Here is an 18992-nt window from a genome sequence, read left to right as displayed (position 1 = left end):
AATTTTTTCCCCTAAATTGAGAAAAATTGGCTTCTACCTCACAGGGTTTTCTTTGCCTTTCTCTGGATCAACTTGCAGGATAACAGGCTGTACTGGATGGACAGAGGGCTTTTTTCTGCTTTATATACTATGTTACTATGTTACCCGTTCCAGTATCTCACATGGGATGAACTTCACAAGGTAGAACCACCATTGACGAAGAGTTGAATCTCCAAACATGTAGACAACCTTTCCGTTCAGACAGGAGGTGACGTTGGATGGAGAAGTGAAGCGTCTGTTCCTGCACACACGAGACTGCCACACGTCCTGATAATAATATCCTGAGGGGTCCGGAATGGGGAGTCCAGGTCTACAAACACTTTTATCCCCTGCAACAATATTGTGCAATGACTATTCATAGTACCAGAAGTAATACATCCACGATTGTCCCACCTCCCGAATGTTCTCACCTGTGCTGGAAGTCTGGGGAAGGATGGTGATTTTTCTCAGAGTTGATGAAATTGTCTGATCAGTGACCGACCTGTGAGGACACAACATATAAACTGGGATCTGGTGGTTCTTAACTTCAGACATTATGTTTATTGGTATCCCTACGGAGATTCATAAAATCCAGTATGTTATACCTACTCATATTTCTTGATTGGTAGTACTAGTAGAACATTCTAGCCTGTGACCTGCTGTGTTTCCACAGATATGCATCTGAATTACTTGAGAAGGTAGTCAGATGGTCCTAGTGCTAACAACAAGTACAAAACAATCCAACTGACTGATGATTCTTCTGGGACCAGTCTTTAATAATGCCTAGTAGGATGGAGTAGTAGGATAGTGATGAGCGTCAGGGTAAATATTCGAATTTGCGATATTTTGTGAATATTTAGTAGAATATTCGTCATACAATTGCAAGAGAAAGTATGTGAACCCTTTGGAATGATATGGATTTCTGCACAAATTGGTCATAAAATGTGATCTGATCTTCATCTAAGTCACAACAATAGACAATCACAATCTGCTTAAACTAATAGCACACAAAGAATTAAATGTTGCCATGTTTTTATTGAACACACCATGTAAACATTCACAGTGCAGGTGGAAAAAGAGCTAATTGGAGTGAGGTGTCAGCCAACTGGAGTCCAATCAATGAGATGAGATTGGAGGTGTTGGTTACAGCTGCCCTGCCCTATAAAAAACACACACCAATTCTGGGTTTTTGCTTTTCACAAGAAGCATTGCCTGATGTGAATGATGCCTCGCACAAAAGAGCTCTCAGAAGACCTTCGATTATTGAATTGTTGACTTGCATAAAGCTGGAAAGGGTGATAAAAGTATCTCCAAAAGCCTTGCTGTTTATCAGTCCACGATAAGACAAATTGTCTATAAATGGAGAAAGTTCCGCACTGCTGCTACTCTCCCTAGGAGTGGCCGTCCTGTAAAGATGACTGCAAGAGCACAGCGCAGACTGCTCAATGAGGTGAGGAAGAATCCTAGAGTGTCAGCTAAAGACTTACAAAAGTCTCTGGCATATGCTAACATCCCTGTTAGTGAATCTACGATATGTAAAACACTAAATAAGAATGGATTTCATGGGAGGACACCACAGAGGAAGCCACTGCAGTCCAAAAAAACATTGCTGCACGTTTACAGTTTGCACAAGAGCACCTGGATGTTCCACAGCAGTACTGGCAAAATATTCTGCGGACAGATGAAACCAAAGTGGAGTTGTTTGGAAGAAACACACAACACTATGTGTGAATAAAAAGAGGCACAGCACACCCCCATCAAAATCTCATCCCAACTGTGAAGTATGGTGGTGGGGGCATCATGGTTTGGGGCTGCTTTGCTGCGTCAGGGCCTGGACGGATTGTTATCATCGAAGGAAAAATGAATTCCCAAGTTTATCAAGACATTTTGCAGGAAAACTTAAGGCCATCTGTCCACCAGCTGAAGCTCAACAAAAGATGGATGTTGCAACAGGACAACGATCCAAAGCATAGAAGTAAATCAACAACAGAATGGCTTAAACAGAAGAAAATCCGCCTTCTGGAGTGGCCCAGTCAGAGTCCTGACCTCAACCCGATTGAGATGCTGTGGCATAACCTCAAGAAAGCGATTCACACCAGACATCCCAAGAATATTGCTGAACTGAAACAGTCCTGTAAAGAGGAATGGTCAAGAATTACTCCTGACCGTTGTGCACGTCTTATCTGCAACTACAGGGAACGTTTGGTGGAAGTTATTGTTGCCAAAGGAGGTTCAACCAGTTATTAAATCCAAGGGTTCACATACTTTTTCCACCTGCACTGTGAATGTTTACATGGTGTGTTCAATAAAAACATGGTAACATTTAATTCTTTGTGTGTTATTAGTTTAAGCAGAGTGTGATTGTCTATTGTTGTGACTTAGATGAAGATCAGATCACATTTTATGCCCAATTTGTGCAGAAATCCATATAATTCCAAAGGGTTCACATACTTTTTCTTGCAACTGTATATTCACGAATTTAATAATTTGCAATTTATTTTATTCTTGGTTACGAAAATCGGCAATGCTACATTTTTCAAGCTGGTATAAGTTTCCTGAGACTGGAGAGCATGGTTGGCACTGCAGAACATTACAATACCTTTACATGCAGATAGAGTGCTCCAATATATTCGCGCTTGCGAATTTTCGGCAATTAATGATGCGCATATTTTTTCGCAATATGTGCAACTTGTGACATCACAGCATTATGTCTGTAGCAGGTATGTATGGACAGCAGAACCTATCAGCTACACTATATCACTATCTAACCTACACTGACTATCTCCCACTAACTAGCTGTATTATATATATAAGCTAACTAACTATCTAATGTAATGAGTGGCACAGAGCACAGCAATAACACTGCTCTCTCTCTCAGAATTTAAAAAAAAACTGTAGAAAATGGCTGCTGGGGAGGTTCTTATATAGTAAGGGGTAGACAACTTTCCTATTGGTTGCTAGGGATGTTGCTAAGCTCCGACAGAGACATTTCTGCCTTCTCATTGGCCCACAAGCAAGAAGCAGGAGGGATCATGTGGTCAGATGAAAAAATCTAGAATATTCGTAAATACGAATCTACAGGGTCGGCCATTTATATGGATACACCTTAATAAAATGGGAATGGTTGGTGATATTAACTTCCTGTTTGTGGCACATTAGTATATGTGAGGGGGGAAACTTTTCAAGATGGCTGGTGACCATGGCGGCCATTTTGAAGTCGGCTATTTTGAATCCAACTTTTGTTTTTTCAATAGGAAGAGGGTCATGTGACACATCAAATTTATTGGGAATTTCACAAGAAAAACAATGGTGTGCTTGGTTTTAACATAACTTTATTCTTTAACCCCTTAAGGACGCAGGGCGTATCGGTACGCCCTATTTCCCGAGTCCTTAAGGACTCAGGGCGTACCGGTACGTCCTAACTTGAAATCAGTATTCCGGCGCCCGAGGGGTTAAACGGAACGGGATTTCGGCTGAAATCCTTCAGCCGGCATCCTGTGACAACGCCAGGGGGGGTCATGTGACCCCCCCGTGTCGGCGATCGCAGCAAACCGCAGGTCAATTCAGACCTGCGGTTTGCTGCGCTTTTTGCAGTTTCTGATGCCCGCGGTCCCTGACCGCGGGGATCAGAAACTTTTGAGTGCCTATAATCTATATTTTTCACCCCCCCCTGCACCCCTGCACGATTTTATGCCGGCGGGTGGTGCGGGGGGGGGGGTGTCGCATGCGGTGGGGGCGTTGCGGGAGGCGGGCGGTGCGGCAGGCGGGATCGCGATCCCCCGCCCGCCTCCCCATGAATGATCGTTGGTGTCTAGTGGTTATTCCAGGGTGCCAGCACATTGCTGGCACCCTGGTATAAACGGCTGACATCTGTGCAGATGTCAGCCGTTTAACCCTTTCCATACCGCGGTCCGTACGGACCGCTGTATGGAAAAAGTTAACTGTCGTCGGTCAGGGAGCTCCCTCCCTCTCCATCGGGGGGCTGCTGTGCCTTTGCAGCCCCCCGATGGAGAGGGAGAGAGCCCCCAGAGAGCCCCCCTCAGCCCTGTGCTTACCCTTCCCCGTCTGCGAAGTTCTGAGCAGACGGGGAGGGTTCCCATGGCAACAGGACGCCTGCTCAGGCGTCCTGCTGTCCATGGTGCTGAACAGATCTGTGCTGAAAGCATAGATCTGTTCAGTGTAAGTAAAATACAGTACAGAACAATATATATTGTTCTGTACTGTATTATACAGACATCAGACCCACTGGATCTTCCAGAACCAAGTGGGTCTAGGTCAAAAAAAAAGTGAAAAAAAGTGAAAAAAGTTAAGATAAAAAAAAAAACATTCATCACTGAATAAAAATTAAAAAAATTAAATACACTACACATATTAGGTATCGCCGCGTCCGTAACGACCTGATCTATAAAACGGTCATGTTACTTTCCCCGCACGGTGAACGCCATAAAAATAAAAAAATAAAAACTATGAGAAAATCAAAATTTTGCCCACCTTACTTCCCAAAAAAGGTAATAAAAGTGATCAAAAAAGTCATATGTACGCCAAAATAGTACCAATCAAACCGTCATCTCATCCCGCAAAAATCATACCCTACCCAAGATAATCGCCCAAAAACTGAAAAAAACTATGGCTCTCAGACTAAAGAAACACTAAAACATGATTTTTTTTGTTTCAAAAATGAAATCATTGTGTAAAACTTACATAAATAAAAATAAAGTATACATATTAGGTATCGCCGCGTCCGTATCAACCGGCTCTATAAGAATATCACATGATCTAACCCCTCAGGTGACCACCGTAAAAAATAAAAAATAAAAACGGTGTAAAAAAAGCCATTTTTTGTCATCTTACGTCACAAAAAGTGTAATAACAAGCGATCAAAAAGTCATATGCACCCCAAAATAGTGCCAATTAAACCGTCATCTCATCCCGCAAAAAATGAGACCTACTCAAGATAATCGCCCAAAAACTGAAAAAACTATGGCTCTTAGACTATGGAGACACTAAAACTTTTTTTGGTTTTAAAAAGGAAGTTATTGTATAAAACTTATATAAATAAAAAAAATTGTATACATATTAGGTATCGCCGCGTCCGTGACAACCTGCTCTATGAAATTACCACATGATCTAACCTGTCAGATGAATGTTGTAAATAACAAAAAAAAAAGTGCCAAAAAAGCTATTTCTTGTTACCTTGCCGCACAAAAAGTGTAATATAGAGCAACCAAAAATCATATGTACCCTAAACTAGTACCAACAAAGCTGCCACCTTATTCCGTACTTTCTAAAATGGGGTCACTTTTTTGGAGTTTCTACTCTAGGGGTGCATCAGGGGGGCTTCAAATGGGACATGGTGTCAAAAAAACCAGTCCAGCAAAACCTGCCTTCCAAAAACCGTATGGCATTCCTTTCCTTCTGCGCCCTGCCGTGTGCCCGTACAGCGGTTTACGAACACATATTAGGTGTTTCTGTAAACTACAGAATCAGGGCCATAAATAATGAGTTTTGTTTGGCTGTTAACCCTTGCTTTGTTACTGGAAAAAAAATATTAAAATGGAAAATCTGCCAAAAAAGTGAAATTTTGAAATTGTATCTCTATTTTCCATTAAATCTTGTGCAACACCTAAAGGGTTAACAAAGTTTGTAAAATCAGTTTTGAATACCTTGAGGGGTGTAGTTTCTTAGATGGGGTCACTTTTATGGAGTTTCTACTCTAGGGGTGCATCAGGGGGGGCTTCAAATGGGACATGGTGTCAAAAAAACAGTCCAGCAAAATCTGGCTTCCAAAAACCAAACGGCGCACCTTTCACTCTACGCCCCGCTGTGTGGCCGTACAGTAGTTTACGGCCACATATGGGGTGTTTCTGTAAACGGCAGAGTCAGGGCAATAAAGATACAGTCTTGTTTGGCTGTTAACCCTTGCTTTGTTAGTGGAAAAAATGGGTTAAAATGGAAAATTAGGCAAAAAAATGAAATTCTCAAATTTCATCCCCATTTGCCAATAACTCTTGTGCAACACCTAAAGGGTTAACAAAGTTTGTAAAATCAGTTTTGAATACCTTGAGGGGTGTAGTTTCTTAGATGGGATCACTTTTATGGAGTTTCTACTCTAGGGGTGCATCAGGGGGCTTCAAATGGGACATGGTGTCAAAAAAACAGTCCAGCAAAATCAGCCCTCCAAAAACCAAACGGCGCACCTTTCCCTCTACGCCCTACTGTGTGCCCGTACAGTAGTTTACGGCCACATATGGGGTGTTTCTGTAAACGGCAGAGTCAGGGCAATAAAGATACAGTCTTGTTTAGCTGTTAACCCTTGCTTTGTTAGTGGAAAAAATGGGTTAAAATGGAAAATTAGGCAAAAAAATGAAATTCTCAAATTTCATCCCCATTTGCCAATAACTCTTGTGCAATACCTAAAGGGTTAACGAAGCTTGTAAAATCAGTTTTGAATACCTTGAGGGGTGTAGTTTATAGAATGGGGTCATTTTTGGGCGGTTTCTATTATGTATGCCTCGCAAAGTGACTTCAGACCTGTAGTGGTCCCTAAAAATTTGTTTTTTGTAAATTTCTGAAAAATTTCAAGATTTGCTTCTAAACTTCTAAGCCTTATAACATCCCCAAAAAATAAAATATCAATCCCAAAATGCTACAAACATGAAGTAGACATATGGGGAATGTAAAGTCATCAAAATTTTTGGGGGTATTACTATGTATTACAGAAGTAGAGAAACTGAAACTTTGAAATTTTGCAAATTTTTCAAAATTTTTGGTAAATATGGTATTTTTTTATGCAAAAAAATTTACTTTTTTGACCCAATTTTAGCAGTGTCATGAAGTACAATATGTGACGAAAAAACAATCTCAGAACGGCCTGGATAAGTCAAAGCGTTTTAAAGTTATCAGCACTTAAAGTGACACTGGTCAGATTTGCAAAAAATGGCCAAGTCCTTAAGGTGAAATAGGGCTGAGTCCTTAAGGGGTTAAAGAGTTTTTTACAAGTTTCTCTTTGTTTACAGCCATTGACATGTCGCCGAGGTTAACACGTGAGGAGCGGATAGAAATTGTGTTGATGTCTGGTGAACGCAGTAACCGGGTCATTGCAGCAGATTTCAATGCAAGACACCCTACGAGACCACCCATCTCCCATGCTACAGTTAGCAAACTGCTTGCTAAGTTTTGTGAAACTGGTTCAGTGTTGGATTTGCCAAAATGTGGACGCATGAAATCTGTCTCTAATGAAGAAACATCAGTGGCTGTCCTAGCTTCATTCAGCAAGAGCCCACAGCGTAGCACTCGCCGCATGTCACTGGAGAGTGGCATTAGTCGAACATCCCTTCGGCGGATATTAGCTACTCACAAATGGCACCCTTACAAACTCCAGCTACTGCAGCATCTCCACGAGGATGACCCAGATCGGCGCACTGAATTTGCAGAATGGGCAAAACAAAAATTAGAACAGGACCCTCAGTTTACGCAGAAGATTTTGTTCAGTGATGAGGCAAGCTTTTATGTGAATGGTGAAGTTAACAAACAAAACCACCGCTATTGGTCTGACACTAACCCACATTGGATAGATCCCTCCAAGACTGTTGGAACAAAAAAATTGATGGTATGGTGTGGTATATGGGGTACAAAGATAGTGGGGCCATTCTTCATCAATGGAAACCTCAAGGCCACTGGATATGCAAAATTGCTACATGATGATGTGTTTCCCTCTTTATGCACTGAAGCTAGCACGTTCCCTGAGTTTTTCCAGCAAGATGGTGCACCACCGCTTTATGGGTGTCAGGTACGAGCATTCCTAGATGAACAGTTTCCTGGAAAGTGGATTGGTCGTCGTGGGCCAGTTGAATGGCCCCCAAGGTCTCCCGATCTGACCCCCTTAGACTTTTATCTTTGGGGTCATCTGAAGGCAATTGTCTATGCTGTGAAGATACGAGATGTGCAGCACCTGAAACTACGGATACTGGAAGCCTGTGCTAGCATTTCTCCTGCGGTGTTGCTATCAGTGTGTGAAAAGTGGGAGAAGAGGGTTGCATTGACAATCCAACACAATGGGCAGCACATTGAACACATTTTATAAGTGGTCAGAAACTTGAAAATAACTCATGAAAGAATAAAGTTACGTTAAAACCAAGCACACCATTGTTTTTCTTGTGAAATTCCCAATAAGTTTGATGTGTCACATGACCCTCTTCCTATTGAAAAAACAAAAGTTGGATTCAAAATGTCCGACTTCAAAATGGCCGCCATGGTCACCACCCATCTTAAAAAGTTTCTCCCCTCACATATACTAATGTGCCACAAACAGGAAGTTAAAATCACCAACCATTCCCATTTTATGAAGGTGTATCCATATAAATGGCCCAACCTGTATAGCACTATATTCAAAATCTTTGCGAATTCTCGAAGTTGCGATATTCGTGATTAATTTTCGCGCCCAACACTAATGCCTACGTATAATAGTGATGACTAGTGAGCAAGCAGATGGTCCTAGTGCTAACTACAAGTACAAAACAATCCAACTGACTGATGATTCTTCTGGGACCAGTCGTCCAGTATGTCTTCAATGATGCCTGCGTATAAGAGTGAAGACTAGTGAGCAATCCCAAAGAAGTCAACTGTTCTGGGTAACCTTTATCATCTCCTTCCCCAATAAATGCTCCCTGCACATCTACATTCAGCATAAACTAATACCCACCATATTCCCTATGTAAAGATGGGACTTATGAGAAGGTATGAGTTGAGGCGACCATTGGGCACAACACATAGAAACATGACATGATGTAATGTCTGATGTTCATTCTGACTTGTACTCACTTTTGTAGAAATTGCTGCTCGGTGGCATTGAGTATTGGGTAGCTACCACCCTCTGAATGCTCCCGGTAGGCACTGCAGGGAAAGCCCTTTGGCCGGTTGCAGAACCACTCCTCTCTGGATTGTACGTCACGGTATGTACACACGTCAGGTCCTGGAGGCTGCACATTACACTTCACCGTAGCGCTGCTTCCATTGTGGCTGTAATATCCATTGAAGTCAACCTGTTCAATATCAGTATTAATAAGTCAGAGCAACTGCAGTTCTTGTATTTTTTCTTGAAGAGGTTTCACTAGTCATCTGAATGTCTTTCTCAATTAGAATGACTTGTACGAGAATTCTCCTGCATTAAATACTGTTGACTCGTTCTTCAGTCATGTAAGGAATTGTTAGCATTTGCATGACTGAAGCTGTTAGGTGCAGTTAAACTGCCTGGGGAGAGGTGGTTTAGCTGCATTGTAAGTGGCTCTAGCTCAGGAAACCTCATGCATATAATTGTAACTGTCACTTTACCCTGTGTAAAGGACAGAAGGGAAGCGGGGAGAGCAAGGCATGGGCAGGGAATCAGTGGCGTCGCCAGGGGGGGGCCAGAGGGGGCCACGGCCCCCCCTACATCATGCTGTGCCCCCCCAACTAAAATGCCCGTGCCCCCCCAAGTTAGCCGCCGCAGTCGGGCACAGCCAGGGAGATGAGCGCTTCCATTGCGCTCATCTCCATATTCATCTGCCGGCCTGTGTGCTGCGGCAGGGGAGGGAGAGGCGTGTCCCTTCCCCTTTCTCTGATAGGCTGCAGGCACTAGGCCGGCAGCCTATCAGAGGCCGCAGGCGGAGCCATACAGCGCGGGACACAGGCCGGAAGAAGAGGCCTGCATCGCATCGCTGACATAGAGGTAAGTATGATTTTTTTTTTTTTTTTTTTTACAACAGTGTTATTGGCACATTGGGGGGGGGGGGGCAGCTTATTCTTGGCACATGGGGGGGGGGAGGCAGCTTATTCTTGGCACATTGGGGGGGGGAGGCAGCTTATTCTTGGCACATGGGGGGGGGGGGAGGCAGCTTATTCTTGGCACATTGGGGGGGGGCAGCTTATTCTTGGCACATTGGGGGGGGGCGCAGCTTATTCTTGGCACATTGGGGGGGGCGCAGCTTATTCTTAGCACATTGGGGGGGCAGCTTATTCTTGGCACATTGGGGGGGGGGGCAGCTTATTCTTGGCACATTGGGGGGGGGCAGCTTATTCTTGGCACATTGGGGGGGCAGTTTATTCTTGGCACATTGGGAGGGGCAGCTTATTACTGGCACATTGTCGGGGCAGCTTATTACTGGCACATCACATTGGGGGGGCAGCTTATTACTGGCATATTGGGGGGGCAGCTTATTATTGGCACATTGGGGGGGCAGCTTATTACTGGCACATTGGGGGGGCAGCTTATTACTGGCACATTGGGGGGGGCAGCTTATTACTGGCATATTGGGGGGGCAGCTTATTACTGGCACATTGGGGGGTCAGCTTATTACTGGCACATTGGAGGGGGCAGCTTATTACTGGCACGTGATGGAGGGGTCTTGTTATTGGCACGTGATGGGGGCACTTGTTACTGGCACGTTATTGGTGGGCACTATAGGGGCATCTACTGAGGCCACAAAGAAGGGGTATTTTATATGGGGGGCTCTGTACAGTAGCATTTTATACTGGGACAAATTATGGTGGGTACTATGGGGAAGGGGGGAGAGGAGTACTATGGAGTCATCTACCGGGGCACTAAGAAGGGGTATTTTATACTTGCAAATTATGGGGGACACTGAGGGCATCTACTGGGGCACTATATATGGGGCATTTTATACTGGTACATTATGGGGGGCACTAGGAGGGAAGGGGGAGAGGAGCACTATGGGGGCATTTACTGGGGGCACTATATAGGGGTATTTTACACTGGCCCATTATGGGGACATTAGCTCACCTGGGGGCATTACAAGGGGGTATTTTTGCACTGTCACATTATAAGGAGAATTATTTCTACTGGGGGGGCATTAAGGTGGGCTTTATTACTCCCCCATGGTATGAGCCCCCTAGTAGCAGCACCGGCCTCTCCCTGCTCTGCTATCCCTCTGCCCCTTCTCCAAATCCTTATTATGAAATCTTTCTCATTAGGATGAAACAGAACATCAGCTCCGCCGAGCCCCCGGCCAAGTGTTGAAGTGGTGTCCAAGATCCCCAAGGGCCAAGCCAAGTAACTGTAAGTTTTCATGTGAAATATGTTTGTTATACACATATAGCCTACACTGTGCCCCACAATTTACAGTATACCGCTACACTGTGCCCCACAATGTACAGTATACCTCTACACTGTGCCACACAATGTACAGTATACCTCTACACTGTGCCACACAATATACAGTATACCTCTACACTGTGCCACACAATATACAGTATACCGCTACACTGTGCCACACAATATACAGTATACCTCTACACTGTGCCACACAATATACAGTATACCTCTACACTGTGCCACACAATATACAGTATACCGCTACACTGTGCCACACAATATACAGTATACCGCTACACTGTGCCACACAATATACAGTATACCGCTACACTGTGCCCCACAATGTACAGTATACCGCTACACTGTGCCCCACAATGTACAGTATACCGCTACACTGTGCCACACAATATACAGTATACCGCTACACTGTGCCACACAATATACAGTATACCTCTACACTGTGGAGTCTGTTCTATAAGCACCCTTGTTCTGTGGCGGTGGACAGAAAATAATCTGGAAGTGCCCCTCCCGAGACCAGCCTCTGGATCCGCCACTGGACCGCTCACAGGAGTGTACATTTCTTCTAAACTGTAATCCGTATCCTCTGACTTGCAGAAATCAGCACTCGCTCGGTAACAACTAACAGGCAGTACCTGAAGGCTGTAGCCTGGCCCTGTTATCGAAGCTAGCCGAGTGGTGTAAGGTTAAGGTACTAGTAGAGATGAGCGGCCCTTGAATCCGGATTTAAAGTTAGTTACTGCAGGATATGGATTACAGTTTAGAAATGTCAAATGTACACTCCTGTGAGCGGCGGGGAGGGAGATCTGTGGATGACACTGTTATAGAGAGGGGGATCTGTGGATGACACTGTTATAGAGAGGGGGATCTGTGGATGACACTGTTATAGAGACGGGGATCTGTGGATGACACTGTTATAGAGGGGGAAATGGGGATGACCCTGTCATGGGGTGGATCTGTGGATGACACATATAGCATAAGATGCTATATACGGTATGTGTCATCCACAGATCCCCCCCCCCATAGCAGTGTCATCCACAGATCCCCCTCCCTATAAAAGTGTCATCCACAGGCAGCTAGGACATGTTGAAATCTGAGTGATTTTTTTTTTTTTTTAAACCACAGACAGCAGGACTTTTCTTCCCTGTTGCGGTTTTAGGTATTGGGTAAAGTATTGCAGCATTTCTAAGCGTACTTGTGTAAATGTATCGTTATAGCTGCCCCCCCTACTTTTGTCCTGGCCCCCAGTGTGCCCCCCCAAAATTTGAAAGCTAGAGACGCCACTGGCAGGGATAGGAGGAACTCTGATTTGTCATCCTCCTTTATGACTTCAGATGACTTTTCAGACTTTTTCAGTCTTTTTTTCCCAAGAAAATTAGAATTTGAGCAGTTTCCCATTTAATCACCACTGAGCATATATATAATATATAAACGGAAATATCAAGGGAAGCAATTCTGTGTTAAACCCCCTCAAAAAACAAGGGTCCACTCCCTACGCCCGGAGAAAAAAAGATTCAGTCATAAGAGGTGAGAAGCATTCTTTACAGTAAGGGCTGTGAATCTCTGGAGGAGACGCAGGAGATGCTCACAGCAAATCCAGGAGATGCTTCAGAAAGGGTTTAGATGACTTTTTACTTCAAAATAACATTGAGGCTTCTGACAAGGCACAGAAATCGTCTTCTACACACCCTTTCCCTTTGGCCCAACCCTTTTGTAAAGAAGATAGACATTGATCCAGGGATTTGTTACGTGGATCAATATAATAGGATCACAGGTTGGACTTGATGGACTTTTGTCTTGTTCCATCCTTAACAACTCTGTGCACGTAATTTATTGACTCCATGACCCGAGCATTTCTTAAAGTCCAAATCGCAGTGTCAGAATCAGTTTATACAGTTTACATTGTCCAAATCCTTTATCATAAAACACACAGCTTGCTTCTCAATACCTATCAATCTAGTCTTACTAAAGAGAAATGGCGCCATAAATAATTGTTTTCTTGTACCACTGAAAATAGAGGGAGCGTGGAGAGAGGGGCACGCTCAGGGAGACTTCTCGTGACGGTTCAGATCGTCTATTTTCCAGAATAAAAGGAGATAGAATTTTAGCAGATTCTCATTTAGACACAACTGAGCAACTCACCCCTTTGCGCCACTGAAGTAATAGTACATCAGCCGAGAGGTGAACAGAGCGGAGACATCAGCTGATAACTACATATTCAAGTCCCCAAAGAGGAATACAAATTACAGTGAAAAAAGTTGTAAATAAAAAAAGATAAACAATTAAAAAATTAACATTATTGGTATTACCACATTTATTAATATATAAAAAAATTGAAAAAAGTAAAATTACTGATTTGCCATTTCCGGTCACCTTTCCTCCCTCACAAAAAAAATTTAATAGAAAATGACCAGAAACTCATATGTACCCCAAAATGGAAGTCAGAATAGTTCTGGGCAGCATGGTGGCTCAGTGTTCAGCACTGGTGCCTTGCATTGCAGTGGTCCTAGGTTCAAAGACAACATCTGCATGGAGTTTGTATGTTCTCCCCGGGATCTTTCCTACCACAATCCAAAGACAGACTGATAGGGACCTTAGATTGTGAGCTCCAGGGGACAGCGTGATGATAATGACTATAAAATGCTGTGGAATATGTCAGTGCTGAAGAACTGAGTAAAATAGAGAAAATATGGTGATGCAAACAATTGTTTTTATTTTTTAAAGGTTTTAATATGTTTAACCACTTAAGGACCACAGGTTTATACCCCCCTAAAGACCAGGCCCTTTTTTACAAATCGGCACTCCACAATTTTAGCGGTTTATTGCTCGGTCATGCAACTTACCACCCAAATGAATTTTACCTCCTTTTCTTCTCACTAATAGAGCTTTCATTTGGTGGTATTTCATTGCTGCTGACATTTTAACTTTTTTTGTTATTAATCGAAATTTAACGATTTTTTTTGCAAAAAAATGACATTTTTCACTTTCAGTTGTAAAATTTTGCAAAAAAAACGACATCCATATATAATTTTTTTTTCTAAATTTATTGTTCTACATGTCTTTGATAAAAAAAAATGTTTGGGTAAAAAAAAAATGGTTTGGGTAAAAGTTATAGCGTTTACAAACTATGTTACAAAAATGTGAATGTCCGCTTTTTGAAGCAGCTCTGACTTTCTGAGCACCTATCATGTTTCCTGAGGTTCTACAATGGCCAGACAGTAGAAAAACCCCACAAATAACCCCATTTCGGAAAGTAGACACCCTAAGGTATTCGCTGATGGGCATAGTGAGTTCCTAGAATTTTTTATTTTTTGTCACAAGTTAGCGGAAAATGATGATTTTTTCTTTTTTTTTTTCTTACAAAGTCTCATATTCCACTAACTTGTGACAAAAAATAAAAACTTCCATGAACTCACTATGCCCATCACGAAATACCTGGGGGGGTCTTCTTTCCAAAATGGGGTCACTTGTGGGGTAGTTATACTGCCCTGGAATTTTAGGGGCCCGAATGCGTGAGAAGTAGTTTGAAATCAAAATCTGAAAAAAATGGCCGGTGAAATCCGAAAGGTGCTCTTTGGAATGTGGGCCCCTTTGCCCATCTAGGCTGCAAAAAAGTGTCACACATCTGGTATTGCTGTACTCAGGAGAAGTTGGGCAATGTGTTTTGGGGTGTCATTTTACATATACCCATGCTGGGTGAGATAAATATCTTGGTCAAATGCCAACTTTGTATAAAAAAATGGGAAAAGTTGTCTTTTGCCAAGATATTTCTCTCACCCAGCATGGGTATATGTAAAAAGACACCTCAAAACACATTGCCCAACTTCTCCTGAGTACGGTGATACCAGATGTGTGACACTTTTTTGCAGCCTAGGTGGGCAAAGGGGCCCACATTCCAAAGAGCACCTTTCGGATTTCACCGGACATTTTTTACAGATATTGATTTCAAACCACTTCTCACGAATTCGGGCCCCTAAAATGCCAGGGCAGTATAACTACCCCACAAGTGACCCCATTTTGGAAAGAAGACACCCCAAGGTATTTCGTGATGGGCATAGTGAGTTCATGGAAGTTTTTATTTTTTGTCACAAGTTAGTGGAATATGAGACTTTGTAAGAAAAAAAAAAAATCATAATTTTCCGCTAACTTGTGACAAAAAATAAAAAATTCTAGGAAGTCGCCATGCCCCTCACGGTATACCTTGGGGTGTCTTTTTTCCAAAATGGGGTCACTTGTGGGGTAGTTATACTGCCCTGGCATTCTAGGGGCCCTAATGTGTGGTAAGTAGTTTGAAATAAAAATGTGTAAAAAATGACCTGTGAAATCCTAAAGGTGCTTTTTGGAATGTGGGCCCCTTTGCCCACCTAGGCTGCAAAAAAGTGTCACAAATGTGGTATTGCCGTACTCAGGAGAAGTTGGGCAATGTGTTTTGGGGTGTCATTTTACATATACTCATGCTGGGTGAGAGAAATATCTCGGCAAAAGACAACTTTTCCCATTTTTTTATACAAAGTTGGCATTTGACCAAGATATTTATCTCACCCAGCATGGGTATATGTAAAATGACACCCCAAAACACATTGCCTAACTTCTCCTGAGTATGGCGATACCAGATGTGTGACACTTTTTTGCAGCCTAGATGCGCAAAGGGGCCCACATTCCTTTTATGAGGGCATTTTTAGACATTTGGATCCCAGACTTCTTCTCAGGCTTTAGGGCCCCTAAAATGCAGGGCAGTATAAATACCCCACATGTGACCCCATTTTGGAAAGAAGACACCCCAAGGTATTCATTGAGGGGCATGGCGAGTTCATAGAATTTTTTTTTTTTTGCCACAAGTTAGCGGAAATTGATTTTTTATTTTTTTTTCTCACAAAGTCTCCCTTTCCGCTAACTTGGGACAAAAATTTCAATCTTTCATGGACTCAATATGCCCCTCACGGAATACCTTGGGGTGTCTTCTTTCCGAAATGGGGTCACATGTGGGGTATTTATACTGCCCTGGCATTTTAGGAGCCCTAAAAGCGTGAGAAGAAGTCTGGAATATAAATGTCTAAAAAATTTTACGCAGTTGGATTCCCTGAGGGGTATGGTGAGTTCATGTGAGATTTTATTTTTTGACACAAGTTAGTGGAATATGAGACTTTGTAAGAAAAAATAAAATTTCCGCTAACTTGGGCCAAAAAAATGTCTGAATGGAGCCTTACAGGGGGGGTGATCAATGACAGGGGGGTGATCAGGGAGTCTATATGGGGTGATCACCCCCCTGTCATTGATCACTCCCCTATAAGGCTCCATTCAGATGTCCGTATGTGTTTTGCGGATCCGATCCATGTGTCCGTGGATCCGTAAAAAACATATGGACGTTTGAATGGAGCCTGACAGGGGGGTGATCAATGACAGGGGGTTGATCAATGACAGGGAGGTGATCAGGGAGTCTATATGGGGTGATCACCCCCCTGTCATTGATCACCCCCCTATAAGGCTCCATTCAGCTGTCCGTCTGTGTTTTTTGCGGATTTGATCCATGTATCCGTGGATCCGTAAAAAACATACGGACGTTTGAGAGGAGCCTTACAGGGGGTGATCAATGACAGGGGGGTGATCAGGGAGTCTATATGGGGTGATCACCCCCCTGTAAGGCTCCATTCAGAAGTCTGTATGTGTTTTGCGGATCCGATCCATGTATCCGTGGATCCGTAAAAATCATACGGACGTCTGAATGGAGCCTTACAGGGGGGTGATCAATGACAGGGGGGTGGTCAATGACAGGGGGTGATCAGGGAGTCTTTATGGGGTGATCACCCCCATCATTGATCACCCCCCTGTAAGGCTCCATTCAGAAGTCCGTATGTGTTTTGCGGATCTGATCCATGTATCCGTGGATCCGTAAAAATCATACGGACGTCTGAATGGAGCCTTACAAGGGGGGTGATCAATGACAGGGGGGTGATCAGGGAGTCTATATAGGGTGATCAGGGGTTAATAAGGGGTTAATAAGTGACAGGGGGGGGGGGGGGAGTGTAGTGGTGTTTAATGCTACTTATTACTGAGCTACCTGTGTCCTCTGGTGGTCGATCCAAGCAAAAGGGACCACCAGAGGACCAGGTAGCAGGTATATTAGACGCTGTTATCAAAACAGCGTCTAATATACCTGTTAGGGGTTAAAAAAATTGCTTCTCCAGCCTGCCAGCGAACGATCGCCGCTGGCAGGCTGGAGATCCACTCGCTTACCTTCCGGTCCTGTAAACGCGCGCGCCTGCGTGCGCGCGTTCACAGGAAATCTCGGCTCACGCGAGATGACGCCAATCGGCGTTAGTGTAGCCTGGGAGAGCCGCCACGATGACGCCTTTCGGCATTAGCGTAGCGGTAAGTGTTTAAAAGCATTAAAACTAAATAAAAACAATAAAAACTGTGTATCGCCGTAATTCAACTGACCCGCAGAATAAGGATGTGGCAAAACCAACCTCGCCACTGGGTTTTGGAGAGGACTGGCTGCTGGCCTCTTGCCCCTGGATTATGGGCCATATACTAACTTTTAAACCCCTGAACCTATTCAAGTGAATTTTGGATAGGTTTGTCCCAAAGTTATACTGTTTAAATTGATGTTAGTTATATGTATGGCCAATGTAAACTCACAAAGTTGCAACAATTTATAATAAGTGTAACTTGTCAGCTTGGGAGGAAATGCTGGGTGTGTTTCTATTGTGCCATTGTCCCATTGTGTGTTTAAAGGGTGATGTCTGTCCTATTGTCTGCACATGTGTATTGGTGACTTCTCTTTGTCTTGAGATATAATTGGATTACGCCTCGGGTGTCTCGAGGGCAGAGAGGAGGAAACCATGATGCATTGTGGGGATGTGTTGTGTCTGTGTGTCCTAAGTGCTGTTTATCTGTCCTATGTCACAGTCTTCATTCTGGTCCCCTAGGGGCGTATACACCAGATGGGCTGTACTTACATTGTATGTGATGTAAATTACTGATTGGTTGTATTTCAAACCCCTGTGGGCAGTACTATGTTTGTGGTTTATGAATAAAAGAGGCTGTACGTGAAGTACAGTCAGACCACTGTTTGACCCTCAACACGGAGCCTTGTCTCGTTATTGGGGGGATTCACTGTATGCTGTTAGAAGACCGATTGCCAGAAGTGTAAGCTGATCCCTGTTCGTCTGCTAGCAGCTATTCGTGAGGTTCCAGTTTGGAGTGCTATTTTGTATCCAGTTCGGGAGTTTGGTGTATCCTGCAGTAGCTGTGCCTGTCTCTCAGAAAGGGGCATATCGCCTAAACGGATTTTAACCCCTTGTCTGCTGAAACGGTCCGTTACAAAGGATATCATGTAATTGTTTGCCTATAATGAACACTATAAAGAGTAAAACCCGAAAAAGCATGATTTTTTTTTTTTACCAAACATATATATTTTTTCCAGTTTCCAAGATATGCTATTAAAAATACAACTTGTCCTGTAAAATATAAAAATAAGGCTTTATAAGGCTGTGTGAACAAAAACATAAAAAAGTTATTATGTTTGAAAGGCGGTGAGTCAAAAATGAAAAGGCAAACGTGCAAATTAGCCTGGTCTTTAAAGGGTCGAAAGTTTATAAATGTTACATAGTCCTGATTCTGTCCCAAATATTTATCGTAAAATCCACTGATGGACCCGGTATAACAAAGCTCTGTCTGTATACACTAGTACTGCCATCTTCTGAACACGTTCAGTCAGTGCGATGATGGCATGGATCAAGGGTTGGCGTCAGCACCCGGCAAACCCGGGCAAGGTCCGGGGCCCACTGCTCCTGGGGGGGCCCACTGCGCTGCTATTAGTTAATTGCTAGAGCTTAGGGGAGCTGCAGTCATTTAATTCACTAAC

At 43.3% G+C, this 18992-nt stretch overlaps 1 protein-coding gene across 1 annotated transcript in view; it reads right to left on the bottom strand.

Moving 5' to 3' along the window:
- The window catches only part of LOC121001430 (NXPE family member 3-like), a 118608-nt gene that overhangs the window by 24291 nt on the left and 75325 nt on the right, over positions 1 to 18992 (bottom strand). The window contains exons 3-5 of the mRNA XM_040432493.1: positions 8839 to 9059; positions 450 to 520; positions 162 to 368 (exon numbers count right to left, since the gene is read on the bottom strand). Of these exons, the coding sequence (XP_040288427.1) occupies positions 162 to 368; positions 450 to 520; positions 8839 to 9059 (499 nt within the window). The remainder of the gene's footprint in view (positions 1 to 161; positions 369 to 449; positions 521 to 8838; positions 9060 to 18992) is intronic.

Source organism: Bufo bufo, chromosome 5 (assembly GCF_905171765.1).
Source record: "Bufo bufo chromosome 5, aBufBuf1.1, whole genome shotgun sequence".
NCBI lineage: Eukaryota > Metazoa > Chordata > Amphibia > Anura > Bufonidae > Bufo > Bufo bufo.
The sequence above is the reverse complement of the archived record's forward strand: the minus strand, read 5'-3'. Positions and strand labels throughout refer to the sequence as shown.